This window comes from Chanos chanos, chromosome 14 (genome assembly GCF_902362185.1).
Source record: "Chanos chanos chromosome 14, fChaCha1.1, whole genome shotgun sequence".
Lineage (NCBI taxonomy): Eukaryota > Metazoa > Chordata > Actinopteri > Gonorynchiformes > Chanidae > Chanos > Chanos chanos.
In genome coordinates this window covers 6841798-6854297 of record NC_044508.1, presented here as the reverse complement: position 1 = coordinate 6854297, position 12500 = coordinate 6841798, and the positions used below count along the sequence as shown (strand labels likewise).

At 42.1% G+C, this 12500-nt stretch overlaps 1 protein-coding gene across 2 annotated transcripts in view; it reads left to right on the top strand.

The window, feature by feature from the left end:
* The window catches only part of osbp2b (oxysterol binding protein 2b), a 44940-nt gene that overhangs the window by 7350 nt on the left and 25090 nt on the right, over positions 1–12500 (top strand). For both annotated transcript variants that reach the window (XM_030791431.1, XM_030791432.1), the window contains exon 2: positions 111–319. In XM_030791431.1, coding sequence (XP_030647291.1) covers positions 111–319 — 209 coding nt within the window. The remainder of the gene's footprint in view (positions 1–110; positions 320–12500) is intronic.

Here is a 12500-nt window from a genome sequence, read left to right as displayed (position 1 = left end):
GTGTTTTACGTGTCTGTTGTCTGTTTGTCACTGCGTTTGATTTCCATGCGTGTGCATGTGCGTGTGTGTGCATGCGTGAATGCGTGTGTCTTGACGTCGTTTTACCGCAGGACCCAGGCGGAGATGGCTCACACGTGCAGAGGCACCATAAACCTGGCCACTGCTCACATCGACACAGAAGACGCCTGTAACATCGTCCTTAGCAGCGGCGGCAGGACCTACCACCTCAAGGCCAGCACCGAGGTGGAGAGGCAGAGATGGGTCACGGCACTGGAGTTAGCCAAAGCCAAAGCCATCCGCATGATGAACAACCAATCCGGTAAGTACCTGATACAGCCACGTTGTTTACCTCTTCAAGATTGCTTCTCTGCCAAAAAAAGTGAGAATTGACAAAACAGTGAAACGCGAAACGTCAGATGCGACTTAAGCCTGATAACTTAGTTTGTAAATGCAGGTAACTTCATGTGATTTTATATTATGATTTATTATGTTGCCGAGCCACTTATTTTGTTTGTAGTGCTAATATTTCCATGCATAAGTAGACGCAATAGGTTATGTGTGTAAACCTGCTGGACTGTAAACAGCAGAGCAGAGACATTCCAGCCATTCTCCCATATATACCATGTCCTCAAGTTATGTTTTCGCTTTATTGACATACAGTTGTATTTACATACATTGGAAGCGAAAGTCCCGTCAATAAAAACCTGAAGTTGTTCAAAATCTTTTATGGTGTAAAAGGTTGAAAAAAATCCTCTGTCCTCTTTATCCCAGATTGATTTAATTTGATAACACTTATCTCTGACGCCTTGACTCGGACTTGGACTTAGACTCAAGCAGCAGGGACTTGGACTCAGATTCGAACGCCACTGACACAGACTTGGACTTGGACTCGAATGGTGGAGACTTGACACTCGACTTGGACTCGAGTTATGTGACTCGACTGCAACACTGATTGAAATACTCCTGGATTCCAGTGGGATATATTTTGGTTGTGTCTGATTTCAATGTGAAATGCTAGGAGATTATCTAGAAGTATAGTGGAGATTAGTTTGAAATTTAAATAATCTCTTTTGTGGAGATCAGTATAGCGTTCAGATTATGCTGGGGAGTGATAATGATATTGTGAACCAGTAATCTCAGAATTGTGTAAATCAGTATGGTCTAAATTTCAGGTAATCTCTGAGTACAGAAAGTATTTGTGTCAAAGTACCGGAAACATGCATTGAAGCCAGATTAATCTGTTAATAATATTAGCAAGTACTAAATTGTCAAATAATCTGTTAATCTGTGACATTCAGGCAATCTGAAAATATTGTAAAATCAGGTTAATCTTTGAATATTGTAAAGGGCTCTAAATATTGTGTGGATCAGTGTCACTTTTAGTAATCTGATTATAAAGCTCAGTTAATCTTTAAATGTAGAGTGCAGTTCAGGTCACCCCCGACTAAAGCACGGAATAGTTTAAACTTCGAATCATCTCAGAGCATAATAGAGGCGCATGTTAAATCTAAATAATCCCAGAGTGTGGTGGAGGCCAGTGACCTGCTAGCACAACTCTCTCGGTTCACACATCTGTCCCAGTTCTCTCACAGTGTCTCAGGGCTGCTGTGTTCTGTCTGCTCTCAGTATGTGGACACTGCTGTAACCTGTGGGCGGGTTTTATAACTTGTTGATGTACTAAACGTACCGGCAGGTGTTTCTTTGTCGTTATCCGTGGTGCGGCGTAGATGGCTGGTGACTGTAATTTGCTGGCGGCTGTAGTTTACCTGTTTATTGGTAATGGTTGTGTTTGCCAACTGGTGTTTTGTCTGTGTGTGTGTGTGTGTGTGTGTGTGTGTGTGATTAGCAGATGCCTGTGGTTTGTTGATGTCTGTCATTTGTTGATGGTTGTTTGTTTAGCGTTGTAAATTGTTGACAGATGTTGTTTGTTGTTGGGTTTTTTTTTTTTTTGAAGTGTGTGATTTGACAGGTGTTGTTTGCTCGTGGGACGGTTTGTGTTTAGTCTACCAGTTTACTGGCTCAGTTCAGTGTGTGCTATTTCCTACTGTACTGTGTCGCTATATTTGATTTCTCCTCCCCCGTCTCCTGTGACACACAGATTTATACACAGGAGTGTCAGATACCAGGGCAGAGTCACCAGCTTCAGCAGACGACAGATTGTATTTCCCCTACATGCCCACCGGAGGGGGCTAAAACTCTCATATGTAAATGCCACACCCTGGGTTTCTGATTCCTGTGAGAAGAACCAGCTAATTATTCACATTTGTCTCGGCCTTTCCATGTTTTAGCTTTTCCAAATTAAGACCGTGGAATGAATGAGTAGGTAGCTGTTTTGAACGCACTTTCGAGTCCTTTAAATCAAAGAAATTCCATTTATTGAAACAAAAGATGTCAACCGAAAAGACTTGATAATTCCAATAACACATAAAAGAAAACGAAAATAACTTAGATTTGTAATATAAAGGAAAACGAAGTGTATCAAAAGTGTATCAAAAGTGGTCAAAAAATCGTTTACAACCACCCTCACTCACTCCGCATTTCACCAAACCCAATTCTAATTCCAATCCCCCGGTTTTTCCCTCGGTGACGTATGTGTGCCCTGTCGCTACCGTAAGTACAGGCATAAACTGTCATCTAGAATGTAATTTTTCCACTTTAGCACAGTCAGGTATATAGGTGCATTAATAATATTAACACTCAGATATATTTACAAGAACAAAGTTATTAAATCACAAAATGGCTACAACATTCCGGCCCCTAATTCTTGAATTACAAGCAATTACAACATAATTAATTGGTAGCCATGACAACACAATATAATAAATGCGTGCTTTTCAAATGAATTCAACACATTATCCACACGTTACAAAATATCAAAAGAGTTATCTTTAGAAATAGTCCATAAGTGCATTCTTCTTAAAGATTCCAAAAAAGACGAGAGTTCCATGTTGGCTGATGGACTGCATGTTTGTGTTCAAAAAAAAGGTATGTCATATAATGAGATGTATAGCATTTGTCAGTATATGAGCATCAGTGTATGTGGGGAGCCAGGGGTTCCAGGATTTGAATCCAATAGAAGGCACGTTCTCTAATGGGCTTACATCGCCTCCATCAGAAAACATAACTTGTTGATGGGCCTCTCTAATTCATTGGTTTGTGTTCTTACGCGAACCCGACGAACAAAACCTTTAGAGTCAGCCATGACTTCAGTAATTCGTCCAATGGGCCATGAATTTCTTGGTGCAGAATTATCTATTATGAGAACTAGATCTCCAACAGAAAAATTTCTACATACCTTGTTCCATTTTTGACGTTCTTGCAACACTGGGAGGTATTCCTTCACCCACCTTTTCCAAAACAAGTCTGCTATGTACTGAACTTGCCTCCATCGTCTGCGAGTGTACAAGTCCTCTTTGCTGAATAAACCGGGTGGCAAAACTGGTTTTGCCTTCAGTTGGAGTAGATGGTTTGGGGTTAAAGCATCAAGATCATTTGGATCATTAGAAGAGGAGGTGATTGGGCGGTCATTCAATATGGCTTCCACCTCACATAAAACTGTTTGTAAAGCTTCATCATCCAGCATTTGTTGTTTCACTGTTGAGCTTAACACCTTTTTCACTTCCTGCACCAAGCGCTCCCAAACACCTCCATGATGGGCTCCATATGGGGGGTTAAAAATCCAATTTATTCCATCCTGTGTTAAAGTTTTTTGAATTTTGCTTTGATTCAATTCTGCAATGGCTTGCTTTAGTTCACGATTAGAACTGATGAAGTTGGTTCCATTGTCGGTCCGAATTTCTTTAACTTGTCCCCTTCGACAGATAAATCTCCTGATGGCATTTATACATGAATCTGTGTCGAGAGAATGTGCTACTTCAAGATGAATTGCACGACAAGTTAGACAAGTGAAGATGACTCCATATCTTTTGACAATGTTCCTTCCTCTTTTTACTTCTATCGGTCCAAAGTAATCTATGCCCACATGTGTGAATGGTGGCAGATCGACAGAGATTCTGTCAGCAGGAAGATCTGACATTTTTTGCTCACCTGGCTTTTGGCGCTGTCGCTGGCATACCATACACTCTCCAATGACTTTCCTAGCTGCTGCATTGGCATGAGGGATCCAGTAGTGGCGACGGAGAGTGGAGAGCATGTGATTTCTTCCTCTATGACCAACCTTTTCATGGATGTGCTTAAGAATTAGTTTTGAGATATGGCTGACTTTCGGCAAAATTACAGGATGTTTTGTTTCTTCAGGTAAGGCTGACTTGCTCAGTCTTCCACCAACTCTTAAGACACCATCAACAACCACTGGGTCGAGCTTGTACAGATGGCTTGACCTCTTAATGGTACCAGTGTTCAGTGCAGCCATTTCATTTTCAAAATACTTTCTCTGCACAAAGCGCACTATGGCCTCTTCTGCCAGAGATAGGTCTTCAACTGAGAGTGAGAGTGCTGGGGTCCATTTGTTTTCTTGCTTAGCACAGGTTAGGTTTCCACCGGACGTGTTCTTTGTTTTCTGTCTTTCTATTGTTCGCTGCTGAAGTCTTTCCTTAAGTTTCAGAATCCAAGCCACAACTCTTCTGAGCTTTGTCCAACTGGAAAAGTACATCAGCAGCTTAGTAGTAGGACACATCTCCTGTTTTAGTGCAACTGCACAGGAAAAGATCTCATGCTTCACCTCTGCATCACCAACAAGATGGGTACATGTTTCATCCATTACTGCAGGCCACTTGCATTGAGGTTTGGTTAGAAAATCAGGGCCACCGATCCAGATTTGAGACTTTAAGAAAGGGCCTACCTTCATGCCCCGTGAGGCTGCATCAGCAGGATTCAGCTTGGAACTAATGTGTCTCCATTGACTCACTTTTGACAGTGTCTGAATGATAGATACCCTATTGGCCACATAGGTTTTAAATCTTGCGGTTGTGTTTGAAATGTACTTAAGCACAGTCATGCTGTCTGTCCAGAAGACTGATTCAGTCAGGTTAAGTTGTAATTGAGTTGACAGCATTTTGTCTAAACGCACAGCCATAACTGCGGCTGCAAGTTCCAGACGGGGTATGGTGACTTGCTTAAGCGGTGACACTCTTGCTTTTCCAATAACAAAGGCAACATATACTTCTTCCTTGTTATTTAACAGCCGAAGGTATGACACAGCACCAAATCCAGCCTCACTAGCATCACAAAAGTGATGCAGCTGTGCCATTGTTATCGCACCAAAGCCTTCGGGTGTAAAACATCTTCTAACACTAAATGTATTTAGTAAAACTAAATCATCCAACCATTTTTGCCAAACCTGAGCAGTTTCCACTGGAATTGCCTCATCCCATCCAAATTTCATTTTGCACAGATGTTGCAAAATCTGTTTTGCAGCGAGAATGACTGGTGCTAAGAAGCCCAAGGGATCATAGATAGAGCTTACAGTAGACAGAATGCCACGTCTTGTCATTGGCTTGTGTTTATTCATGATGCTGAAGGTGAATACATCCTGCTCAACATCCCATTGGACTCCCAGGGCTCTCTCCATGGGGAGCTGCTCCCAGCTGAGGTCCAGTGTCTTCACACCTTTGGCTCTGTTTTCCTCAGGGATCTCAGAGAGGACAGAACGACGATTGCAAACCCATTTATTGAGTTGGAAACCCCCTTTGGCACACACCTCTGATAGCTGTTTGTAAAGAGATATTGCCTGATCTACAGAATGGACGGACTTTAGGCAATCGTCAACATAGAAATTCTGCCTAATGGTGTTTATAACCTCTTCTGGATAGATATTTTGGTTGTCATCAGCAGTCTTTAACAAAGCATACGTGGCACAGCTTGGGGAGGACACTGCTCCAAAAATGTGGACCATCATTCTGTGTTCAAGAAGGTCTTTAGTGATATCTCCATCAGGCCACCAGAGAAAACGCAAATAATTGATATCTTCCTCTGCCACTCTTACCTGATGAAACATTCCCTTAATGTCTGTCATAAGGGCAATGGGACCTTGGCGAAAACGAAGGAGAACACCTAGTAAGGTGTTTGTTAAATCAGGCCCTTGTAGGAGCTCTTTATTTAATGAGGTTCCAGCAAATGTTGACGCACAATCAAACACAACACGTAACGTTTTCTTGTGGGGATGATAAACTCCGTGATGCGGTATATACCATACTTTTCCTTCTTCATGTTCCAGTTGATCCTGAGGGATGATCTCTGCATGTCTTTCTGCACAGACATTATTCATGAAATCTTTATACTCATCAAAGAATGACTGATCTCTTTTAAACTTTTTCAGTAGGTACTGTGCCCTGTGCAGGGCCACTTGTTTGTTGTTGGGCATTCTTACATCAGATTTACGAAAAGGCAACTTTAAGTAGTAATGCCCATCTTTAAGCATAGCTGAGGTTGCCATTATATCCATAAACCTTTTGTCTTCCAAAGACATTTCTGTGTGCTCATCACAGTGTTGTTCCACAAAATCCTGATTGTACTGTCTGACAAACAGTTCCTCCAAGTTGCTAATGGATATCCGATTGACTTGAACAGAAGGAGTGTCATACCCACCAACATCCAAATGACTGAGTGGACCATTGATGACCCACCCAAGGCGAGTTTTCACAGCATAGGGCCCACTACCCTCGCTGTTAATTATTCTCCAAGGTTCCAATGCTTTAGGAGCATTCACACCAATAAGCAGCCCAATGCTTGCATCTATTGGTGTTAAATCAACATCCTTAAGGTAAGGCCATTTTCTTACATCTTCCTCTTTAGGAATGTTTTCTTTTGTGATGGGGATTGACTTTTGGGTATACACATCAGGTAATTTCAGATATGTGTTTTCATTTAAAGCAGCTACTTCTAAACCAGAGAGTTTATAACTAATTACAGGCCTCTCCTGTCCCATGGTTTTAAGTAGTATTTCTACTTTCTTTCCTGTAGCATTTAACTGCATCATCAACGACTCAGTGCAAAATGTTGCAGAGCTGCCTGGATCGAGAAAAGCATACGTTTGTATAGCTTTCGTTCCTTTGTCCAGTTTCACTTTTACTGGGACGACGGACAGTGCGCACTCTTTTGATCCGGCCCCAGTATGGCTCTTGGCATCCAAGGAGACCAAAGCACTTGACATGGATGATTCTTTAGATTCAAGCTTAATCATCTGAGATTGTTTTGGGTTTTCTTTTGATTCTATATGCAGAATTGTTGGATGATTCTTGTGACAAGTCTGGCATGTCTTGCGTTTTGGACAACTCTTACTCATATGCCCCTTTTCCAAGCAGCCAAAGCATAAACCTTTAGCCTTCATGAAATCTACCTTTTCTTTGTTGGATTTTTGTTTAAATGCATCACACACTTCCAAAAAATGATCTTTATCACAAAACAAGCAGTGTTTTTCAAATGCATTTCTGACTTCATTATTGGATTGACTATGGTCCAACTTCAGCTTACCATTGGCCTGTTTTGACACTGGAGTAACAGAGGTAGCAAAGCTACTGCCTTTAGCTTTGTAACCAAGTTTTGGAGTTGATTTCATTGCTTTGGAATTTACTCTTTCTTTTGGATTCTGGATCTCTCCAAAGACGGGATCTAGTGCAGCCCTTGCTTGTCTTTCAAGGAATTCAAGTAGATCTTTAAACCTTGCGTTGCGATTGTGATCTTCTCTTATGTTGCAGACAACCATCCGCCAATTATCACGAAGTCTAAAAGGCAATTTGGACACAAGAATCCTCATGTTTGTTGAATTTTCCAGCTCTTCCACAAAGCCGGCCTCCCGCATTGTGTTATAGCAACTTCGCAGAAAAAATGCATAGGACCTTAAGGCTGGACCATCCTCTCCTTTTATAATTGACCAGTTCAAAGCCTTATCCACAAATGCAGATGTTATTTTGAATTTATTACCAAAGTTCCATTCAAGCTGCTCCTTTGCCTCTTTGTATCCAATGTGTGGATCCATGTGCATGCAACTTCGCACCAGGTTTCTGGGCTGTCCGGTTGTGAACTGCTCTAAGTAGTAAAGCCTGTCCTGCATGTTATCTGTTTTGGTTTCTATTCCTTGCTCAAATGCTTTAATAAAGGACCTGAACTGAAGAGGGTCACCATCAAAAACGGGAATCTCTATAGATGGAAGAAGGGACAATCTCTGTTGTTTTATCAGCATTTCAGTAATCTCATTTTGCTTCTTCATTATCTCAGCAAGAGCGTTGCTGTCAAAGTTAACAGAGTCACTTTGATTCTGACTCTGTTTTGGACTTTTAACTTCAGTTTTAACTTGTGGTGTTAATGGTGGAGGCAACTTATCTGGAAGTATTTTATTTGTTGTTTGAGCCTTTTCCACTGTCACAGCAGGTAGTATGTAATCCGTGGATATTCCAAATGAAGATATGACTGAGTGGCTTGATTCACCTTTATGAGACTTGGAATCATGTTTTTGCCGTTCCTTTAATGATGTAAAAACTTGAACCTTCGCATCAGCGGCAGCCAATTCAGTCATCATGGAAAATCTTTCTTTTCGAGCTTTCAGCTGGGCTTCTTCTAAGTCAAGAGCATGTTTCTCTTCCAGTGCCTGAGCTTTTGCTCTCAACGCAGCACGTTCCACCTCAGCTTGTAAATGTGCCAGGGAAGAACTGGATTCTTTACTTTTCTTGCTAGTGGCTTTACTAACACCATCTGATACCTTACTAGAGGCCTTACTAGAGGCCTTGTCAGAGGCCTTTTGTGGTACTTGGGAAACACTATCATGAGGTCCAATACTACCTGCAATTAAATCATCATTTAGTGCATCATCAGCGTTGTTCATCCAAGTTTGAATGCCATCCAAAAACTCTCTGAAATTAATTAATTTTGGTTCATACCAGTCGTTGTGGTCAGCTTCTTTTTCATCATCATTTAACAAGCTTTGAACTGAAATTTGTAGTTCCATAAATTCTGCCAAAAAAGTATGAAATGTTTCCACATGCTTACTTATTGTGTCTTTACCTTCACCAGCTTCGATCAGAGAATTTATTTCATTTCGTTTTCTTGTAAGAACGCCAAGTTTCCCTCTGCGCGTTGCGATCAACTTAAAAAGTTTCTTTTCATCCACAATTGCTTGCTCAGATACTTCATCCATTTTCATGCTTCGAACTTCATTCAATGGGTAATATAAATAATTTTTCAACTGAAAATATTCACTTCTTAACTCGAGGTTTCTTTGTCCGCATTTCAGCGCGGCGGCTCGTCCTTTTCAATCCATATACTCACAAAAGACTTTTGCGCGTCTTCACGAATCCATTCCGTAAAGCTCCTTTATTCCATTCGTGGTGTTTTCCAAGTTAATCCATCAGATTTTTTGACTTAAATGTCTCGGCCTTTCCATGTTTTAGCTTTTCCAAATTAAGACCGTGGAATGAATGAGTAGGTAGCTGTTTTGAACGCACTTTCGAGTCCTTTAAATCAAAGAAATTCCATTTATTGAAACAAAAGATGTCAACCGAAAAGACTTGATAATTCCAATAACACATAAAAGAAAACGAAAATAACTTAGATTTGTAATATAAAGGAAAACGAAGTGTATCAAAAGTGTATCAAAAGTGGTCAAAAAATCGTTTACAACCACCCTCACTCACTCCGCATTTCACCAAACCCAATTCTAATTCCAATCCCCCGGTTTTTCCCTCGGTGACGTATGTGTGCCCTGTCGCTACCGTAAGTACAGGCATAAACTGTCATCTAGAATGTAATTTTTCCACTTTAGCACAGTCAGGTATATAGGTGCATTAATAATATTAACACTCAGATATATTTACAAGAACAAAGTTATTAAATCACAAAATGGCTACAACAACATTCATGACACAAACTCTCTCTCACTCTCACTCTCTCTCTCTCTCTTTCTCTCTCTCTCTCTCTCTTTCTCTCTCACTCTTTCTCTCTCTCAATCTCAACAAACAAACAGCTCATACACTCAAGTCAGGGCGCTGTCTTTCTCTCTCTCTCCCTCTAGGGTGTGGGAAAGCCTGCTCTTGGTCGCTCTATGTTTAACTCTGGCAGCTGCCCAAGCCGTTCTTTCCATTTTCCCCACAGAATGTGAAATAGTGTGTGTGTGTGTGTGTGTGTGTGTGTGTGTGTGAATTTGGGAGTTTATTTTGTGCTGATATATGCCATGAGTCTCCCTGTAGGGTTCACTTTTTTTGTCAGGCGATACTGAGTTAAAAAAATAGCACAGATACAGACTGTGTGTGTGTGTGTGTGTGTGTGTGTGTGTGTGTGTGTGTGTGTGTGTGTGTGAGAGAGAGAGAGAGAGAGAGAGAGAGAGAGGGTTGCTTTAAAGCGCACAGTAAACCTGTGTAGAGTCTGTACTGGGTCATACAGTGAAAAGGTGATTGAGTCATTGAGTTGTTATTTGGAGAGAACTCAGCTCAGTTTCTCCATCTTCAGTCCCCAGCCTCTTATGAAATACAGCACCTTCACACTGAGACACTGAGACCTTTACTTCATCTGTTCCCTCCCCTCTTTCACTCTTCTCATACATTCCTCTTCCTTCTCTCACCCTTTCTCTATCTCTCTCTCTCTCTCTCTCTCTCTCTCTCTCTCTCTCTTTCTCTCTCTCCCTCTTGTTCTCTCTCTCTCTCTCTCTCTCTCACTCTCTCTCTCTCTCTCTCTCTCCCCCTCTTGCTCTCTCTCTCTCTCTCTCTCTCACACACACACACACACACTCAGATGTTTGCCTTGCTGCAGAATTGGGGACAGACAACTGACCTCCATTCTGCCAAAAGTAAAGAATAAGAAACCCTAATCAATAAACCTTTAACAATAACAATACTATCTGTTAGGAAAGTTTCAAGGGTCTGGCGGCTGGTCCAAAGAAGTAAAGAATTAGTCAGATCTTGCTAATCTTACACACACACACACACACACACACACACACACACACACACACACACATACACACTCAGAACTCAAAACTGACTCAGCCTCTTCCAAACTCATATCATCTTGATTTACTCTGTTGACTGACATAGAAAATATGGTGACATACATTCAGTAATCTGTCAGATGTGACAATCCGATTTTACCGACTGGCCATATGCCATGTGACGCTGAACAGTATGAATGTTGTTTACACTGCTCTTTTCTGAATCATCCTGTCTGATTCTCAGCACCGACAGACAGCCTCCCACTCCAGCTGAGTCTCCCCTGGGCTCTTAACATCCTGCCACAGATAAATAAACACGTCAGAAATAAATAAACAAATGAAGATAAACAGACAGGCAAACACAGCTGCTACCTTTGCCTTTGAGCGAGTTCAGTTAACAAGCAGCAGATGGCAGCAAAGCTTCTCCTATTCCCACTGGTCCCAGTCAAACACTTGATATGAGACCACACATCTTCTCATTTACATATGCGCTCTCCTGGACTGACTGTGCCGGACATTAACAAAAATATGCACATTGCTTCATGAAATTGAGAAGTGTGTGTGTGTGTTTGTGTGTGTGTGTGTGTGTGTGTGTGTCTGCGTGCGTGCATGCGTGTGTGTGTGTGTGTGTGTGTGTATGTGCGTGCGCGCGCGCGTGTGTGTGTGTGTATGTGAGTGCGTGAGTGTGTGTGCGTGCGTGCGTGTGTGTGAGTGTGTATGTGAGTGCGTGAATGTGTGCGCGCGCGCGCGTGTGTGTGTGTGTGGAGGACCTCAGAATTGTCCATCTTATTTCTCAGAAAGAGCAAAGTGGTCTTATTGCTTTCAGTGGAGCCTGGTTAACCAGTATTCCACAGGGGCTCCCCCCCCCCCCTTTCACATACACACACGCACACACACATACACACACTTTTGCCTCTATGTACTCACAGCTTGAATATCTGACATCTTAGGAAACAACTCACAAAGCACAGTTCCCCCAAAGACGTTTAAAACTGTCGCTGTCCTTGGTGCTGAAACTATCACCAGTTACATAGCTCATCTCAAGAATTGATTAGTAATGCCTCTCTGGGTGGGCTTCTCTGCCTCTCCCTTGAATTATTTCTCCACCCCTGCTTTTTTCTTCCCTCTTTTCTGGCCTTAACCCCCCCACCCCACCTTCCCTCTCGCTCTTCCTTTCTCACTCTCTTTCTCCCTCCTCTTCACTTTCAATCTCTCTCTCTCTCCACTCTCTCCCACCCTCTCTTTTTTCCCCCGCCCCAATCTGTCTCACTCCCTCCCTTCTTTCTCTCTCTCTCTCTCTTTCTCTTCCTCTCTCCCTCTCTCTCTCTCTCTCTCTCTCTCAGTAAGCTCAGACTCTAGTGCTGAATGGATTGACCTTTTCTTGCTTTTCTCTGCCCGGGTGTCTCTGAGAGAATCTCTCTCTCTCAGCGTGACGTGAAGGAGAGGAGAGGAGTTGCTTGGTGTGTGTGAGTAGGAGAATGTTTTTCTCTCAGTTTGAAGCTGCTTTCTAGTCTACCTTTATAGACATGTTTTGTGTATGTTTTGTGTGTGTCAGTAAGTTCCCTTTGCTTCTGGGTGTGTGCATGTGTGTTTGTGCGAGTGTGCTTGCGTGTGTGTGTGTCTT